The 15,556-nt window shown below is 43.3% G+C and overlaps 1 protein-coding gene across 2 annotated transcripts in view; it reads left to right on the top strand.

The window, feature by feature from the left end:
* CHD6 (chromodomain helicase DNA binding protein 6) overlaps positions 1–15,556 on the top strand; it is a 218,667-nt gene that overhangs the window by 180,030 nt on the left and 23,081 nt on the right. For both annotated transcript variants that reach the window (XM_007464745.1, XM_007464746.1), the window contains 2 exons: positions 2,126–2,255; positions 3,938–3,998. In XM_007464745.1, the coding sequence (XP_007464807.1) occupies positions 2,126–2,255; positions 3,938–3,998 (191 nt within the window). The remainder of the gene's footprint in view (positions 1–2,125; positions 2,256–3,937; positions 3,999–15,556) is intronic.

Genomic DNA, 15,556 nt, shown 5'->3' with positions numbered 1-15,556 from the left:
ATCGGAAGACCAAAGCTCCGGTTCCATCTCCGAGCTGACCCCCATGGAAGAACTGGCTGGAGCTTCCGCTTACAGCAAGAAGGACCCTGCAGCAAATCTGTGCTGAATGATGCTGTTGACCGCTCTTGATCGCATTAAGAAATGGCGGCCGCCCCTCTCGGGCAGCCTGGATTTATGAAATACTCATCAAGCTATGGATTTTAGTATTTCTGTTCATATTCTTATAGAGGAACTTCTAGACTAAGTGGAGAGAGGCAAGCAGCCTACGCCACCTGTTGCTCTATTTATGTCTTTATGTTGCTATTACAGCTCCTACTACTGTCTGTTCAGGACAGTTTTAGGGTTTTCTAGGGAACTGGGTCAATCACTCTTCCTCGCCTCCAGCTTCATAGCTGGTTGAGAAATAGAAATGCCGAATTTGTCTAGACTTCAGGCCTGCACATGACAAGAAGAAGTCTGCAGAGCAGAGACTCACCCAGGTAGTAGGCACCTGGAGGGACCGGCCTGCTTCAGGCCCTGTCCAGCGCAGCATGCGTGAGGGCAGGACCCTCATGGACAGTTAACCTCCCTCCATGATAAAGGGTCAGAGGAGGAAGGTTTCACCATCTCAGCTATGAGATAAAGCATCCCTCTTTTCCTGGGGAGGGGCCAGGTAGAGACGATGGCAGGCACGTCCTCAAGACAGCAGGAGCATGGAGGGCATTTCTGTTGTGATGTGAGCTGAGGCAGACCATGGGGAGAGGGTGAGAATGGTTCTTCCTACAGTGATTATTGGAAGAGAGTCTGGGCCAAACTGACACATCCAGTCAGCAGTTTGTTGAGTGTATACAATGCCAGGCCCTGTGCTAGGTACTGAATGTATAATGATGAGTAAAAACAGATACAGATTCTGTCCCTGGGGAGCCCACAGTCTCATGAGAGAGGCTTACAGTAATCAAACAATTGCCCTAAGGAATAAGTGAATAAAGAAGAACATAAGGCACCAGTTTCTCCTGCCATATGCCTCGTGCAGGCAGCACCTGTCATGGAGATGGCAGAAATGTCACTTTGAATTAAAAGATAAAGCACCTGCAGCTCCTCAGATAAAAAGTACCAGGTGCTGCCTACACATGAGGGCTAGAACAGCATCAACAGTGATACCAGAACAAAAACCAATATAGAAGGGAAATACCCAACAGAGTAAAATCAAGTCTGTTACTAGCAGCCAAGCCGGTACTCATTTTAGGTACAGCATCTTACATCACCTGTGATGGGGTCTCTCTGTACATACTACAGAGTTAGAAATTGACTTAGTTAGGGGCAACGTGGAAAGGGTTTTGATGATCATGAAGGAGTTTCCCCCAAAATAGTTTGATATGACAATAGCTGTGGCCAAATATTCCTGTCGCATTATAGGATTACATTAGATTCAATAAAATAACAAATTGTCGTGCAGGGCATCATCAAATTAAAAGGGATATTTTTTCATCGTTTTGCCTTCTGTCTGAGGTCTCTGTTCTGGATCAGAAATCCTCCATCTGTTTTTGACTCTGGGGATATGGTGAGAGGCAGTTCCAAAGCCCTGGCCAGTAGGTTAGGATCTCATACCGAGTTTGTGAATATAGAGGGAACGGATCTGTTTTAATCCAATCGACAATCACAGTAGTCCTCTTTATATTTCATCCTTTGCATCCATTACTTTGGTCAGCTTCCCTTTCTAACACATGGGATAAAATTGGACCATAAGAAAACTAGGCCTGTTCATGAGATGACAAGATAATAGGGTGTCCAGTGTTGGGGGGTTGGTGAGGGGAAAACATTGCAAAACCAGCTTGCCTGATTCCCTTGCTGTCCAAAAGACGCAAACAAGTGGGACTTGTATCTGTATCTTGTGTGTCTTCACGGACACAGAATATTTACATCAGCTTTCGTTTGGGGGCAAGCACTGCTTCCTCAAAGGTGTCCACTTTAGCGCAAGGATCTGCCCCTGACAGGAAATCTTACAGGATCCGGTCATTTTTAAATCGGTATTTTTTGGTTTGTTTTGCGTTTTATTTAATAAGGGAAGCAAAATGACCGTCTAGGGCGCAAGGCAGATCTTGTGAGTTCTGACATGACCTCGTTGTTCCTCATTACCCCTGATCAGGTTACGAGAGGTACAATGCCATGAGAGCAGACCCAGCACTTTGCTTCCTGGAGAAGGTTGGGATGCCAGACGAGAAGTCCCTTTCTGCAGAGCAGGGTGTTACAGATGGGACCTCAGACATTCCCGAAAGGTGAGAAGCTTCATGGGCCAACCACAGTGTGACTTGTCGCGCCACGAATCTCTGACCGCATACATCCAGCACTCTGTAAGAGTCTCTTCCTCACGGTCTGGCATCTCTCTTAAACCTGAACTGCCTTCCAGAATTGCTGCTTTGGTTACATCCTACGATGCCTCAGGCTTTTCCCTTGAATCCCAAACACTTTGAACCAAATACCAGTTCCCGTCCTTCCTGAGTTCCCCAAGCTGCCCACCGTCCTGCCTACTCCTTAATCAGGCTCGTCTGGTCAGAGGATTCTCAAGGAAGAATTCAGACCTCTCATAACTTCTCATACTTGGCAGAAAGTTAAGAAGCGGTACAGCAAGTTCAGGCTTCCTGACCTTGAAGTGCCTCAGGTGAAATTCCAGTGTTATTTAAAGATTTCATGGTCCATGAGTAAGGTGGACTTAGGAGCCCCTGCTTGATGGCCATGGCATTCAGGTCTTGTCACTGGGTTGTGCGCAAAAAAGTATGGAAGCATCCCCTTTGTCGAGTTTTAATTACTTTGGGCATAACTCCAAAATGTGTAAATTCATAGGAAAGCTAAATAGCGAAAAGCTGTGGTTTTCATATATATATATATTTTTTTTTTTTTTTTGGAAAACATCGCATATATCTCTTAGCTTGTGTTTGGTAAGCTTTTGGCCTGATCTTCCCTCCAAAAGTAGCATTTCCTGGGGCCACGGGCAAGCCTGGACATGAGGGTGCACAATGCCAGGCCCCCTAACCATGTGCTAAGGCTGAGGAAAGGATGAAATGCATTTTCCATCTGTCCTTAGCTCCTGGTGAACGCCCTAGCTATCGTAACGTTCTCTGCCCCGAAGATAAAGATGCATTCAGAGAGATACTAACAAATGCCCGAAGGACCAGTGGTGTTAATGTTGGGCACACGGGGTCAGGGAAAACACCACCTGGGGGAGGTACCCAAATGTGGCTTACAGCTGATATCTTTGGGGGTGGCTGTTCTTTCTGTGGTTAAGCAATGAAGGTAGGAGGCTCCTTCTGCCCCCAGGACCTGAACAACAGAGAGAAGAATATTTGAGACAGGAATCCTTCAAAGTTGATTTTACCAGGGATCGTGAAAAACAGGTAGGCATCAGCAGTAGTTAAGCTCACAAGGGAGAAGATGTTAGGCAGCTAATCTAGGGACGAGCAGCTGATGGTCCGGAGGGCAGTGTCCTTCCTCAGCAGGCACAGCAGAGCTCCCTTTCAAGGAAGTGACGGCTGCTAAATGTGAGGAGCGATTCTGCATCCATGGCATTCTACTGTGGGATCTGGGGGTCAGCACATCAGGACTCTTAGTTTGCATGGCTGTCAGTCTCTAGACTCTATTCTTTTATCAAAGCCGCTTATTCAGACAGTTCTTGATGGGCAGTAATTACCTTTTTAAAGATAGCATCATTGTTGAATAGCCGGCCTCTGAACTTGCCTGAGTAGATCATGAGTCTCGTGCTAAAGTCTCATTTGAGTGGAAGTCATTGCTCGTAGAAGTTGTAACACTGGAAAAACCCAGATTTTGAGGCCTGTGGGGAAAGGGATCTACTCATATTCTCTTTGGTCAGTGATTCTGGGGGATTTTCATGCAAGCATCCTAGTTGCAAAATAGCTTCTAGGTGGTGTGTGATGCTTTTTATTTTTTTTTTAATTTTATTTAGAGGCAACACAGATAAAGAAGACAATACAGAAGACAAAGTAGATGGCCTCCAGAAACAAATGGTGAGTCACATGTGCTGTGTTTGTAATCCACACTATCTTTAATATCAAGAGAGAAATCCCCATCTTGGTATATTGGTCTTTGGGAACTTGATTGCATTGCTGCAGTTGCATTGCATTTTCCCCAACATTTTATTGTAAAAATTGTCAACTCACAGACTGCGTTGCCCTTTTATTCTAATGAAGCTTTTGCTTTTGAGGTGACTGTAGATTTTAGATGGAATTGTAAGATACAACAATACAGGGTGATCCCGTGTACCTTTTATCCAGTTTCCCACCAGGGGGACATCTTGCAAAACTATGATACAGTATCACAGGCAGGATGCCGACATTGACAGAATCAAGATATAGGACATTTCCACGACCACAGAGATCCATCATGTTGCCCTTTTATAGCCACATCTGCATCCCTCCTACCTTCACCTCCTTTTTAATCCCTAGCAACCACTAACCTGTTCTCCACTTTTGTAGTTCTGTCATGTTAAGAATATTATATAAATGGAGTCATACAGTATGTAACCTTTGGGGCTTGGCTTTTGTCACTCAACATAATTCCCTGTAGCTTGATCCAGATTGTTGTGTGTAATGATAATTCATTCCTTTTTATCACCGAGTAGTATTTCTCCCTTCATCCATTGAAAAACATCTGGGTTGTTTCCAGTTTTTCACTATTGCAAGTACCTCTGTAAACATCTGCATACAGATTTTGTGTGAACTTACATTTCCATTTCTCTGGGGTAAATGTCCAGGAGTATAATTGCTGAGTCATGTAGTAGTTATATGTTTAGTATTTTCTAGAAACTGACAAGCTGTTTTCTAGAGTGGCTGTACCATTTTACATTCCCACCAGTGATGTATGAATGATCCACTCTCTCCTCATCTTCACTGGCTTTTAGTGTTGTCACTAATTTTTATTTATTTATTTATTTATTTATTTATTTATTATTTATTTATTTATTTATTGGCTGCGTTAGGTCTTCATTGCTGTGCACGGGCTTTCTCTAGTTGCGGCGAGCGGGGGCCACTCTTCGTTGCGGTGCACGGGCTTCTCGTTGTGGTAGCTTCTCTTTGTTGCAGAGCACGGGCTCTAGGCACACGGGCTTCAGTAGTTGTGGCACACAGGCTCAGTAGTTGTGGCTCGTGGGCTCTAGAGCGCAGGCTCAGTAGTTGTGGCGCACAGGCTTAGTTGCTCCACAGCATGTGGGATCTTCCCGGACCAGGGCTCGAACCCATGTCCCCTGCATTGGCAGGCGGATTCTTAACCACTGCGCTGCCAGGGAAGTCCCTGTTTCTTAATGCTGTTAAAATATGGCCTATGGAAAACTTCTCAGGTTTGCTTCTGAGTTCTTTTGACATGATTCAGTCAAATATGGAAAGGAGGAAAACTATGAAAAATTCATACATATACATATATCCCCTCTTATTTAGATTTCCTTCACATTTAGGTCACCACAGAGCAATGAGTAGAGTTCCCTGTGCTATACAGTTCGTTCTCATTAGTTATCTGTTATATACATAGTAGTGTATATGTGTCAATCCCAACCTCCCAGTTCATCCTACCCCTCCCTTCTCCACCCTTGGTATCCATAAGTTTGTTCTCTACATGTGTGTCTCTATTTCTGCTTTGCAGATAAGTTAATCTGCACCATTTTTCTAGATTCCACATATAAGCATTAATATACAATGTTTGTTTTTCTCTTTCTGACTTACTTCCTTTTGTATGACAGTCTCTAGATCTATCCACATCTCTGCAAATGGCACTATTTCATTCCTTTTTATGGCTGAGTAATATTCCATTGTATATATGTACCACATCTTCTTTATCCATTCCTCTGTAGATGGACATTTAGGTTGCTTCCATGTCCTGGCTGTTGTAAATAGTGTTGCAAGGAACACTGGGGTGCGTGTATCTTTTTTAATTATAATTTTCTCTGGGTATATGCCCAGGTGTGGGATTTCTGGGTCATATGGTAGTTCTGTTTTTAGTTTTTTGAGGAACCTCCATACTGTTCTCCATAGTGGCTGTATCAATTTACATTCCCAGCAACAGTTTAGGAGGGTTCCCTTTCACCACACCTTCTCCAGCATTTACTGTTTGTAGATTTTTTGATGATGGCCATTCTGACTGGTGTGAGGTGCTCAGCATCACTAATTATTAGAGAAAAGCAAATCAAAACTACAGTGAGGTATCATCTTGTTATCCTTTTGATGTCTGCAGAATTTATAATGCTATTCCCTGTTTCATTCCTTATATTAAAGAATTGGAACTTTGTTTCATTGATTTTTCTCTGTTTTCTATTTTAAATTTCATTGATTTCTGCTCCTTATTCTTCTTTTCCTTCCGGTTTTGTGTTGCGGTTTTTTTTTTTTTTTGGCTGCGTTGGGTCTTCGTTGCTGCACACAGGCTTTCTCTAGTTGCAGTGAGTGGGGGCTACTCTTTGTTGTGGTGCATGGCTTCTTATTGCGGTGGCTTCTCTTGTTGCAGAGCACAGACTCTAGGCACACAGGCTTCAGTAGTTGTGGCATACGGGCTCAGTAGTTGTGGCACACAGGCTTAGTTGCTCCACGGCATGTGGGATCTTCCCAGACCAGGGCTCGAACCTGTGTCCCCCGCATTGGCAGGAGGATTCTTAACCACTGTGCCACCAGGGAAGCCCCTCTGTTCTATTTTCCTCTTTTTCTAGATATTTGGGGTGGGAGCTTAGATTACTGGTTTGAGACTTTTGGGCTTATTTAATTTATGCACTCAGTGCTGTAAATTTCCCTCTCAGCATTACTTTAGCTAGGTCCCACGATTTTTACTATTTATTATAAATAGTAAAATTTCTTGTATTTTCATTTTCATTCAATTAATTTTTTTTTCCCTTGAGACTTTTTCTTTGGCCCATGGATTATCAGACGTGTGTTATTTAATTTCCAAGTATTTGGAGATTGTCCTGTAATCTTTCTGGTTTTTATTTCTAGTTTGATTACATTGTGCTCAGACAATACACTCTATTATTTCAGTGGTTTTAAATTTGTTAAGTTATTTTTGTGGCCCAGGATATGGTCTCTCTTGGTATATGTTGCATGGGCACTTGAAAAATATGTGTATTGTGCTGTTGTTGGGCAGAGCGCTGCATAAATGTCAATGCAGTCCTGTTAGTTGATAGTGTTGAGTTCTTCTGTATTCTTGCTGATTTTCTGTCTAGTTGTTGAGAGAGGAGTACTGAAGTCTCCAACTATAATTATGGATTTGTGTATTTCTCCTTTCAATTCTATCAGTTTTTGCCTCACGTGTTTTGCAGCTCTGTTGTCTGGTGTGTACACATTTAGGATATGTCTTTTTGGTGGGTTGACTCTGCTGTCAATATATAATGTACCTGCTTGTGTCTGACAGTTTTTTTTTTGCTCTGAAGTGTACTTTATCTGATATTAATATAGCTACTCCTGGTTTCCTCTGATGAATGTTTGCATGATATAACTTTTTCCATCCTTTTACTTTCAACCTGCCTATGTGAAATGAGTTTTCTATAGACAGTATTTAGTCGGGTTATATTTTTTAATGCACCCTGTATTATAGTTGGTGTATTCAGCCACTTACATTTCGTGTAATTATTGATGCATTAAGCCTTAAGTCTGACATTTTGTTTTCTCCATTTTTTAATTCTCTGTTTTCTTTTTCCTGACTTCTTGTGGGTTATTTGAAACTTTTTTCTGATCCCTTTTTTGATTTATCTATGTTGGGTATGTGTTTTTTTTTTTTTTTAAGTTTCTTAGTGGTTATTCTAGATATTTCATTACATATACATAATATATCACAGTCCACTGGTATCATCATTTTACCAGTTCAAGTGAAGTATAGTGTCCTTACTTCTAGTTTTGTCCCTTTATAATATAATTGTCTTAAATATTTCTTCTACATACATTTAGAATCATATCAAACAATGTTATAATTTTTGCTGCAATTCTGAAATATAATTGAGAAGATTCAAGAGGATAAGGAACATCTACTGTATTTTTATTTACTTTGTTCTTCCTGGTGTCCCAAGATTTCTTCTTTCTGTTGAGAGAAATTCCATTAGCTGTTCTTTTAGGATAGGTCTGCTGTTGACAGTTCTTTTATTTTTCCTTCATCTGAGAATATCTTAATATCCCCTTCATTCCTGAAGGATATTTTCACTGGATATAGGATTCTGGGTTGACAGTTCTTTTCTTTCAGCTCTTGAAAAATGTTGTGCCACTTCCTTCTGGCCTCCCTGGTTTCTGATGAGAAATCTTCTGTCACTCAAGTTGTTTTTCCCCTTAGGTAAGGTGTCTTTTCTCTGTTGCTACTTTCAGGATTTTTTTTTTTTCTTTCTTTAGTTTTCAGAAGCTTAACTGTGATTTCTGTGTGTGTGGATTTCTTTGAGTTCATCCTGTTTGGTGTTTATCATCTTCTTGAATCTGTAGGTTTGTGTCTTTCACCAGATTTGGGGAGTTTTCAGCCATTATTTCTTGAATTCCTTTTTCCTCCCCTTCTGGAACTCTGATGGTATGAATGTTAAATCTTTTGTTATAGTCCCACTGGTCCCTGAGGTTCTGTTTTAATTTTTTTAATTTTTATTTTTTGGCTGTGCCTCACGGCTTGCAGGATCATAGTTCCCCAACTGGGGATCGGACCTGGGCCACAGCAGTGGAAGCGCCAAGTCCTAACCACTGGACCACCAGGGAATTCCCTGTTTAATGTTTTCTTTAATCTGTTTCTCTCTGTTAGTCACACTGGGTACTTTATATTTTTCTCTCTTAGAGTTCACTGATTCTTTTCTCTTTCTCCTCCATTCGCTGTTGTGCCTGTCCATTGTGTTTTTGTTTTTGTTTGGTCTGGTTCATTTCATTATTGTATTTTTCAAATCCAAAATTTCCCTTTGGTTCTTCTTTGGATCTCTCTTTCTTTGCTGAGATCTTCTTTTTCTTTGCTGAGATTTTGTGTTATCATTTGTGGCAAGTATGTTCAGAATTCCTCATTGAGGACTGCTGTAAATTCTTATGTCAGATAATTCTAAGATCTCTGTCATTTCAGTGTTAGCGTCTATTGATTGTCTTTTCCCATTCAGTTGGAGATCTTCCTGGTTCTTGATGTGATAAGTGATTTTTGATTGAAACCTGAACATTTGGGGTATTACATTTTGAAACTCGGGATCTTATTTAAAACTTCTGTTGTAACTGATTGCCTCTGACACCTCTGTTGCAGGGGAATGGGGCAGGGTGGGTGGCAGAGTACACCACCTTTTTACTGCTTGGTGGGAGTAGAAGTTAATGTTCCCAGTCAGCCCCTGAACATACCCAAGGCAGGCGTGTTTCTCATTACTGTTGGGCAGGAATGGAAGTTTAGATCTCCACATGGTCTTTGCTGACACCATGGGTATTTGGGACCTTATTACCACCTAGCAGGGATAAAAGTCCCAGCTCCCTACTTGGCTTTTTGACACCTCCCAGCAGGGGAATGGGGAGCCCTGTTACAGCCTGGCAAAGGTGGAAGTCTAGAGTCCACCTTTAGACTCTAGAGGCCCACTCAGCCTTTGCCGGCGTGGATGTGGTGAGCAGAAGTTTTTTCTGTGATGTTGAGCTGAAGTGTAGCACATCTTGTCTTAGCATTTTGTCCATTCCTAGCTTGCCCTTTTCCTAGTCCTTCACTGGAGAGAGCAGGCTTTTGTTGGGGCTTTCTTTGTCTGTACCCTTTGTCATTTCCAGATAGCCATCTTTTTTACCTCCAGATCTAGGATGTATAAGGCAAAGAAGAAAACCCAGGAAACTCACCACTGTGTCATCCCATGTGTCCCAGAGTCCCTGGTTGGTCTGCCTTCTCTTCACCTTTCAGAGTTTTCTTAGGTTTGTTTTATATATAATGTCCAGGGGTTTTAGTTGTAAATATTGTGTGGAATAGGGAAATATGCATCTTCCCAGAAGCAGAAGTCTATATTGCATTTTACAGATGAGTTTCTAGGGCTTTGCGTAAGCAGACCAAAACCTTACTAGGGCCCCAGCACTATTTGACCACATTTTCTCTGGCTTTCAGTGGAGCAAATAAATCTGTTAGAATTTCATGGGTTCCGTGTCCCAGAGGTTACTGTAGCACTGTCCTCGCCTGACTCCATTACCAGAATAATCTTTCTTCTCCTCCTGATCACCAACCAAAAGTTTTCAATTCTCTTCTTTTGGTTCTAGTTTGGAGAATGGTATTTACCTTGGTTTCCATCAGCTCTGATTGCTGTAACAGTAACAATGACATCACTTTCCCAAAGTAAGAAATAATTATTTTTTGAAGATATGTTTCCATATCTCCTTGAGGTTTGCGAAGCAGTGGATTGAAGCAAATCAGCATGAAGCTTCAGACCCTGGACCTGAAGGAAGTTGGGTTTGGTCTTGACAATTAAAATCTGGGCTCTGCCGTTCTGGGAGAAGCTCTGCCTAGCTTCTATGGTTACTTCCTTTGTCTGGAATGTGGGATGTGTTTTCCCATGGTAATAACTTGAGTACCAGAGAAATGAAAATAGTACCTTAAATTCATATGGAACTTTACTCTTTCCAAAGCACTTTTCCCATTTGTTTCAGTTGATCCTCACCTCAGCCATGTGAAGTAAGAGTTTCAGGTGTTATTGCCCTCATCTGAGAGCTGGGGAAATTCAGACCCAGGAAGTTAAAGGACATTGCCAGATTCTCACAGCTACTAGATGATGGAGTTCAGACTAGATATGCTCTAGATATTCTGGCTTTTTCTTTTTTTCTGATCAAATATTCTTTTCATAGTCAAGAGAGTAGGAAGTGTTTTAGCTGTACGTACACACCCCTTCTCCCAGCAGCAACCTCTATGAAAAGGCAGCCCCCAGACCAATCGCAGGCCAGACCCAGCTCTGAAAGCTGTTCATGGCAAAGTTCACATGCTTAACTCATGCTTACTTCAGTCTTGGAGAGATCTGGGCACTGAAGTGGGAGTTGTGGCAGAATTGGTAAAATAACTCAAGTTTCCTTATAGTATGGTTAAACTCCTCTGGGACTCCTTTTTTTTTAATTCATTTATGAAAGTAATGCCTGTATTATTTATTTTGCTCTTCAGATCCCTAAAACCTGGGCTATAGAATATAATCAAAAGCAGAAGGAATGGGGAGTGCCTTTCCCAGATTTTGAGGTGAACAGATTATAAACAGATTAAGACTGACTTCTAGTCCATGTGCTAGAATAACAAACGTAGAGGAACAGCCAACATCTGAACCAAGCCTGCTCCCCACACCCCGGCCCTTGTACTGAAGACACTGGTTGGGTGTTTCCTTCTCCCAGTTCTGTTCTCAGGCAGATCAGCAGGTTAAGGAAGCCCAAAGAGCGTATCATCCATCACTAAGTTAATTCATCTGAATTAAACAGACCTGGGCATAGGAGGGGGCCTGGTTGGTAGACGGGAGAATCTCAGCATTGCAAGGACCCTAACGCATGTCTGCATGGTCTCAGTGTTCCATCCCTTCTACGACATCGCTGTGGGGTCATACCAGGCAGGTGTAGGTGCTTCCAGGAATCCATGAAGGGAAAGGGGGAATGTGCTATCTTCCAGGGAAGCCCATTTCATTGTTGGGTGGTATTTCCTTATTCTGACCCAGAAATCTGACTCCCAGTTGGTTCCATGGACTCTGTCTAGTTTTCTTCTGGTCCTGCAAAGAGCAAAACTGTTCTTACTTTCCTCTCCGATAGGACTAAAAAATTTTGAGACCAACGAGCTACCGTAATCTCTTTAAGTCTCTTTTCAGGTGAAGTATCCTTAATTCCTCTTTCTTCTTATCATGTTGTCTACAGACCCCTCGCTACTCTTGTGCCTTCCAGAGCTCACTGTGCTGTTGTCCTCTTCAAACGTGGCAGTTGGAGACCCACAGAATGTTAGAGGGACATGTGAGATGATTAGTCTACTCCCTTCCCCCACCCTTTCTGTTTAATACCAGTAGAGCTTTTGATTGGTAAACAGTTGCAGCTAGAGTCAGTGGGCATGCCTTTTAAAGCAGTTAGTCAAAAAGTTTACTTGGGTTTGGGATGGTCTAGAGCCTAGAATGGTAAAGGAAATCGTTCTCTATCAAACCTAGTATGCAGGGAGGTTACCATCTCCTTTAACTGAGATAGTAATAAGTAGTGGCCCAGCTCTGCCTGGTGTAGTCCTTGTGTTCTAACCAGCAGTCTTGTCCTCGCTCTGCAGCACTTCCTACAGCAGGTGCTCTCTGTAAAAGGAGGGTGAGTTCATATGCACAGTGAACTAGGAAGAAACCCCTGCAGGGAAACTTAATGCCTAAAATGGTCAAATCCCACTATAAGAAAAGTTCAATGAGGAACTGAACAATGACTATTCTTATGAGTTGAGAGTTCGAGGGGTCTCTGAACTCAAATAGAGATATTTGAAAGTAGATGGAGTACTTCCACGCTTACAAAGCACGTTTCCCCTTCAGTTAGGCGTTGTTCTTATCCCCGTTCTAGACGGGGGAAGCTCAGATAGTTTTAAGGAGCTGCAAAAAAAGTCATACTCCTCAAAAGCAGTGTCTGCCTGCTCACATCTTTTTCTAAATCCTGCAGTCTTTCCATTATAAAATCCTTGAATTTTGTGTTAATGACATTTGATGTGTATCTACTTTCTACATGAAATTTATGAAGGTAGTAGGATGCTTGATTTTTCTGCAAAATGAACACAGTTGTGGGATTTTTTTTTTAACTGCTCTTTCACGCATCCTGTTACCTCTACACAGAGTTCTCATATTCTCCTCCTGGCGAACTCCTGTGTCCTTCAGTCTGAAGCTCAAGTCACCTCTCAGATGTCTTTCCCCTACCTGATTTGGGCCATGCAGAGTTGGTGACCCTTTCTGGTTTTCCCACTGTGTTTAGGAGCACTCATCATACTACATGGCCAGTATTTATTTCGTGTCTCTTGTAATGGCCAGAATGTGGGCTCTAGAAGGATAAGGACTCCATCCTTCCCACTGTCAGAGCTCCTGAACCCAGCACAGTTCCTGGCAAACAAATGTAGGAAGGCAGCTCATCGCCGCTCTTTTGGCCCTGGAGTTTTGTAAGGGCTTAGAGGAAATTCCCTGGGTCTGTGGGTCTGTGCTGCCGTGCCACTGCCTGCACCCACACCCAGACCAAAGAGGGGAGGCAGCCGGGCCTGGAGGAGCAGCCACAGGCAAGGGGCATCTGCTGTTCTCAGATCAGGAAACAGCCCTGCATCCTCGGCAAAGTGTCACGCGGGAAACTAAGTTACTCTTAGTGACTGACCGTGCATTTGATTCAACCAGGTGTGTCTTCAGCCACCGGAGGCAATACATCCCAGTGGTTAGAGCTCCTCGTCTGGGGTCAGGCCTTCTAGGTTTGAATTCCATCTTCACAACTTAATAACTATATGTAGTATTAGATAAGACTATCAACCTCTCATTCTACAATTTCCTTCTGTCTAAAAAGGATCATTTAGTCATTTAGAATGAATAAATGAAAAACGCACATGAAGTACTCAGTATAGTATCTGGCCATTTACTCACCTGTAGACTTTTGTTGTTATTGCTGCTGTTTGCCGCTGTGTCGTGAAGCTATCCTCAGAGAACACACTTCAACTGAAAGATAGAAATGCTGAAGGATCCTCTAGCCGTTGGGCCTGTACGTGGGTATCTCCTCGGTGCCGGCTGCCGTATGTCGGGCATTTGCTTTGTGCCAGCATTTGGTTAAACACTTTGCATAATCAACTCATTTGTGCCCCACGATCACCCGTAAAGTACTATTATCTCCATTTTGCAAATGAAGAAGTGAGCTTGAGAGAGGTCGAAACAACTTGCCCAAGGCCAGAGAGCAGTGGACTGTCAGACTCCAAACACAGGTGTGCTCAAGATGGAGAAACTGCAGGTTGGAACTAATCTGTTGCCCTCACTTTGACAGTCTTACTTGTCAGCACTCTCTGGGACCCTGCACTTGGAAATGATTGATTCATACTTCTTCTGAGATGAATATTTCTTTCAGATTGATTCACAGAGGCAGAAACTAGGATACTACACGTTCACATGCAGACTTCAGAGGCAGGGCTTTCCATGTGCTCCCTGCGATACCGGTCTGTCACACTCACATTAAATTGGTTATGTGACCACAAGATTATGACATTTTTTTTCACTTCGGCTGCTGCTGAGCCAGGTCTTCTCCTTTCTGTCAGTGATAGAGAGGGGACCTGCCATCAAGAGAGGGCAGGAGGGCTTCCCTGGTGGCGCAGTGCTTGAGAGTCCGCCTGCCGATGCAGGAGACGCGGGTTCGTGCCCCGTTTCGGGAAGATCCCACATGCCGCGGAGCGGCTGGGCCCGTGAGCCATGGCCACTGAGCCTGCGCGTCCGGAGCCTGTGCTCCGCAAATGGGAGAGGCCACAACAGTGAGAGGCCCGCATAACGCAAGAAAAAAAAAAAAAAAAAGAGAGGGCAGGAGACAGAAAGGCACTTACGGCTTCCAAAATCTTTCCTTACTTGAGGGTTTGCCTAAGGCCAACAGAAACTGTTTGTTAGAGAGTGTGGAAAGGAAGCCTGCATGGCAGGTGTGCCTGCCTCACACCAAGCCTGGAGCTACCCCTGTGGATTCGGTGCCCACGGCAGCCACACATCCGTCGTAATAAGGAGCGTGGTAGCCCTGGTGCCTGACCCCACATCTCATAGTCTGTACAGCATTTCTCAGTCTAGACGTGTCTATAATTACAACTTTCAGCATTATAAGGGTCTTCACGGGTACTCTAAGAATACCCAAAAATGTTCTCTGTGGCAGGAAGGATGGAAGGCCTGGTTGCTGGTTTCTGCTTCCTTTTTAACTAGCTAAATAGTGGGAAAGGCTGCTTTGGCATATTTAAGTGTCACTTCAGAATGGTACAGTAGATCAGCTTGAAGTTCCTTCTCTTCACTGATATTACATGGGCAAAGAAGAGAGATTAAACTAGTGTTCTCCAATTCTAAATATGTTGCACTCTCTAAATCAGATTTTCAGCCAGGACTCTCTTTGTTCTGTTTTGGGCAGCTCAGTGGTTACAGTATAGGTTCTCATCAGACTACCATGTTTGAAACCCAGCTCTGCCCCTTGGTAGCCATGTGACTGTGGCAACTTACAGAACTTTCTAGGGCTTGTTTTCTGCCTCTGTAAAATAAGGATAGTAATACTTTCTACCTGGGGAAGCAGTGCTGATGACCAAAGGAGATAAGCCGTGTAAAGGGTTTTGCACAGTAACACATAGTTCTCGGTACTGTCAGCTATTAACCACTACTCTAGTAAGAAAGAAATGCATTCAGAAAATGAACCCCTGCCCTTCTGCCTTTCTCAGGTCCTTCCCTGGTATTAGGGGCCTAAGAGAGTGGTTTGAATTTTAACTATTGCCAGTCATAGGTGTGTGTCCATCCCTCCTGAACCGAGGTGCTGCTCTCCTGGGCTGTGTCCCATTTTTCTGTAAAGGACCAGACAGTAAATATCTTAGGCCTGGGGGCCAGTAGAGTCACATCTTCTTCACCTCCTTCTCTTTCTCCCCCTCCTGCCCCTCCCTCCCTCCCTCCCTCCTTCCCCCCCTCCTC

Source organism: Lipotes vexillifer, unplaced genomic scaffold, assembly GCF_000442215.2.
Source record: "Lipotes vexillifer unplaced genomic scaffold, Lipotes_vexillifer_v1.1 scaffold53, whole genome shotgun sequence".
Lineage (NCBI taxonomy): Eukaryota > Metazoa > Chordata > Mammalia > Artiodactyla > Lipotidae > Lipotes > Lipotes vexillifer.
The sequence above is the reverse complement of the archived record's forward strand: the minus strand, read 5'-3'. Positions and strand labels throughout refer to the sequence as shown.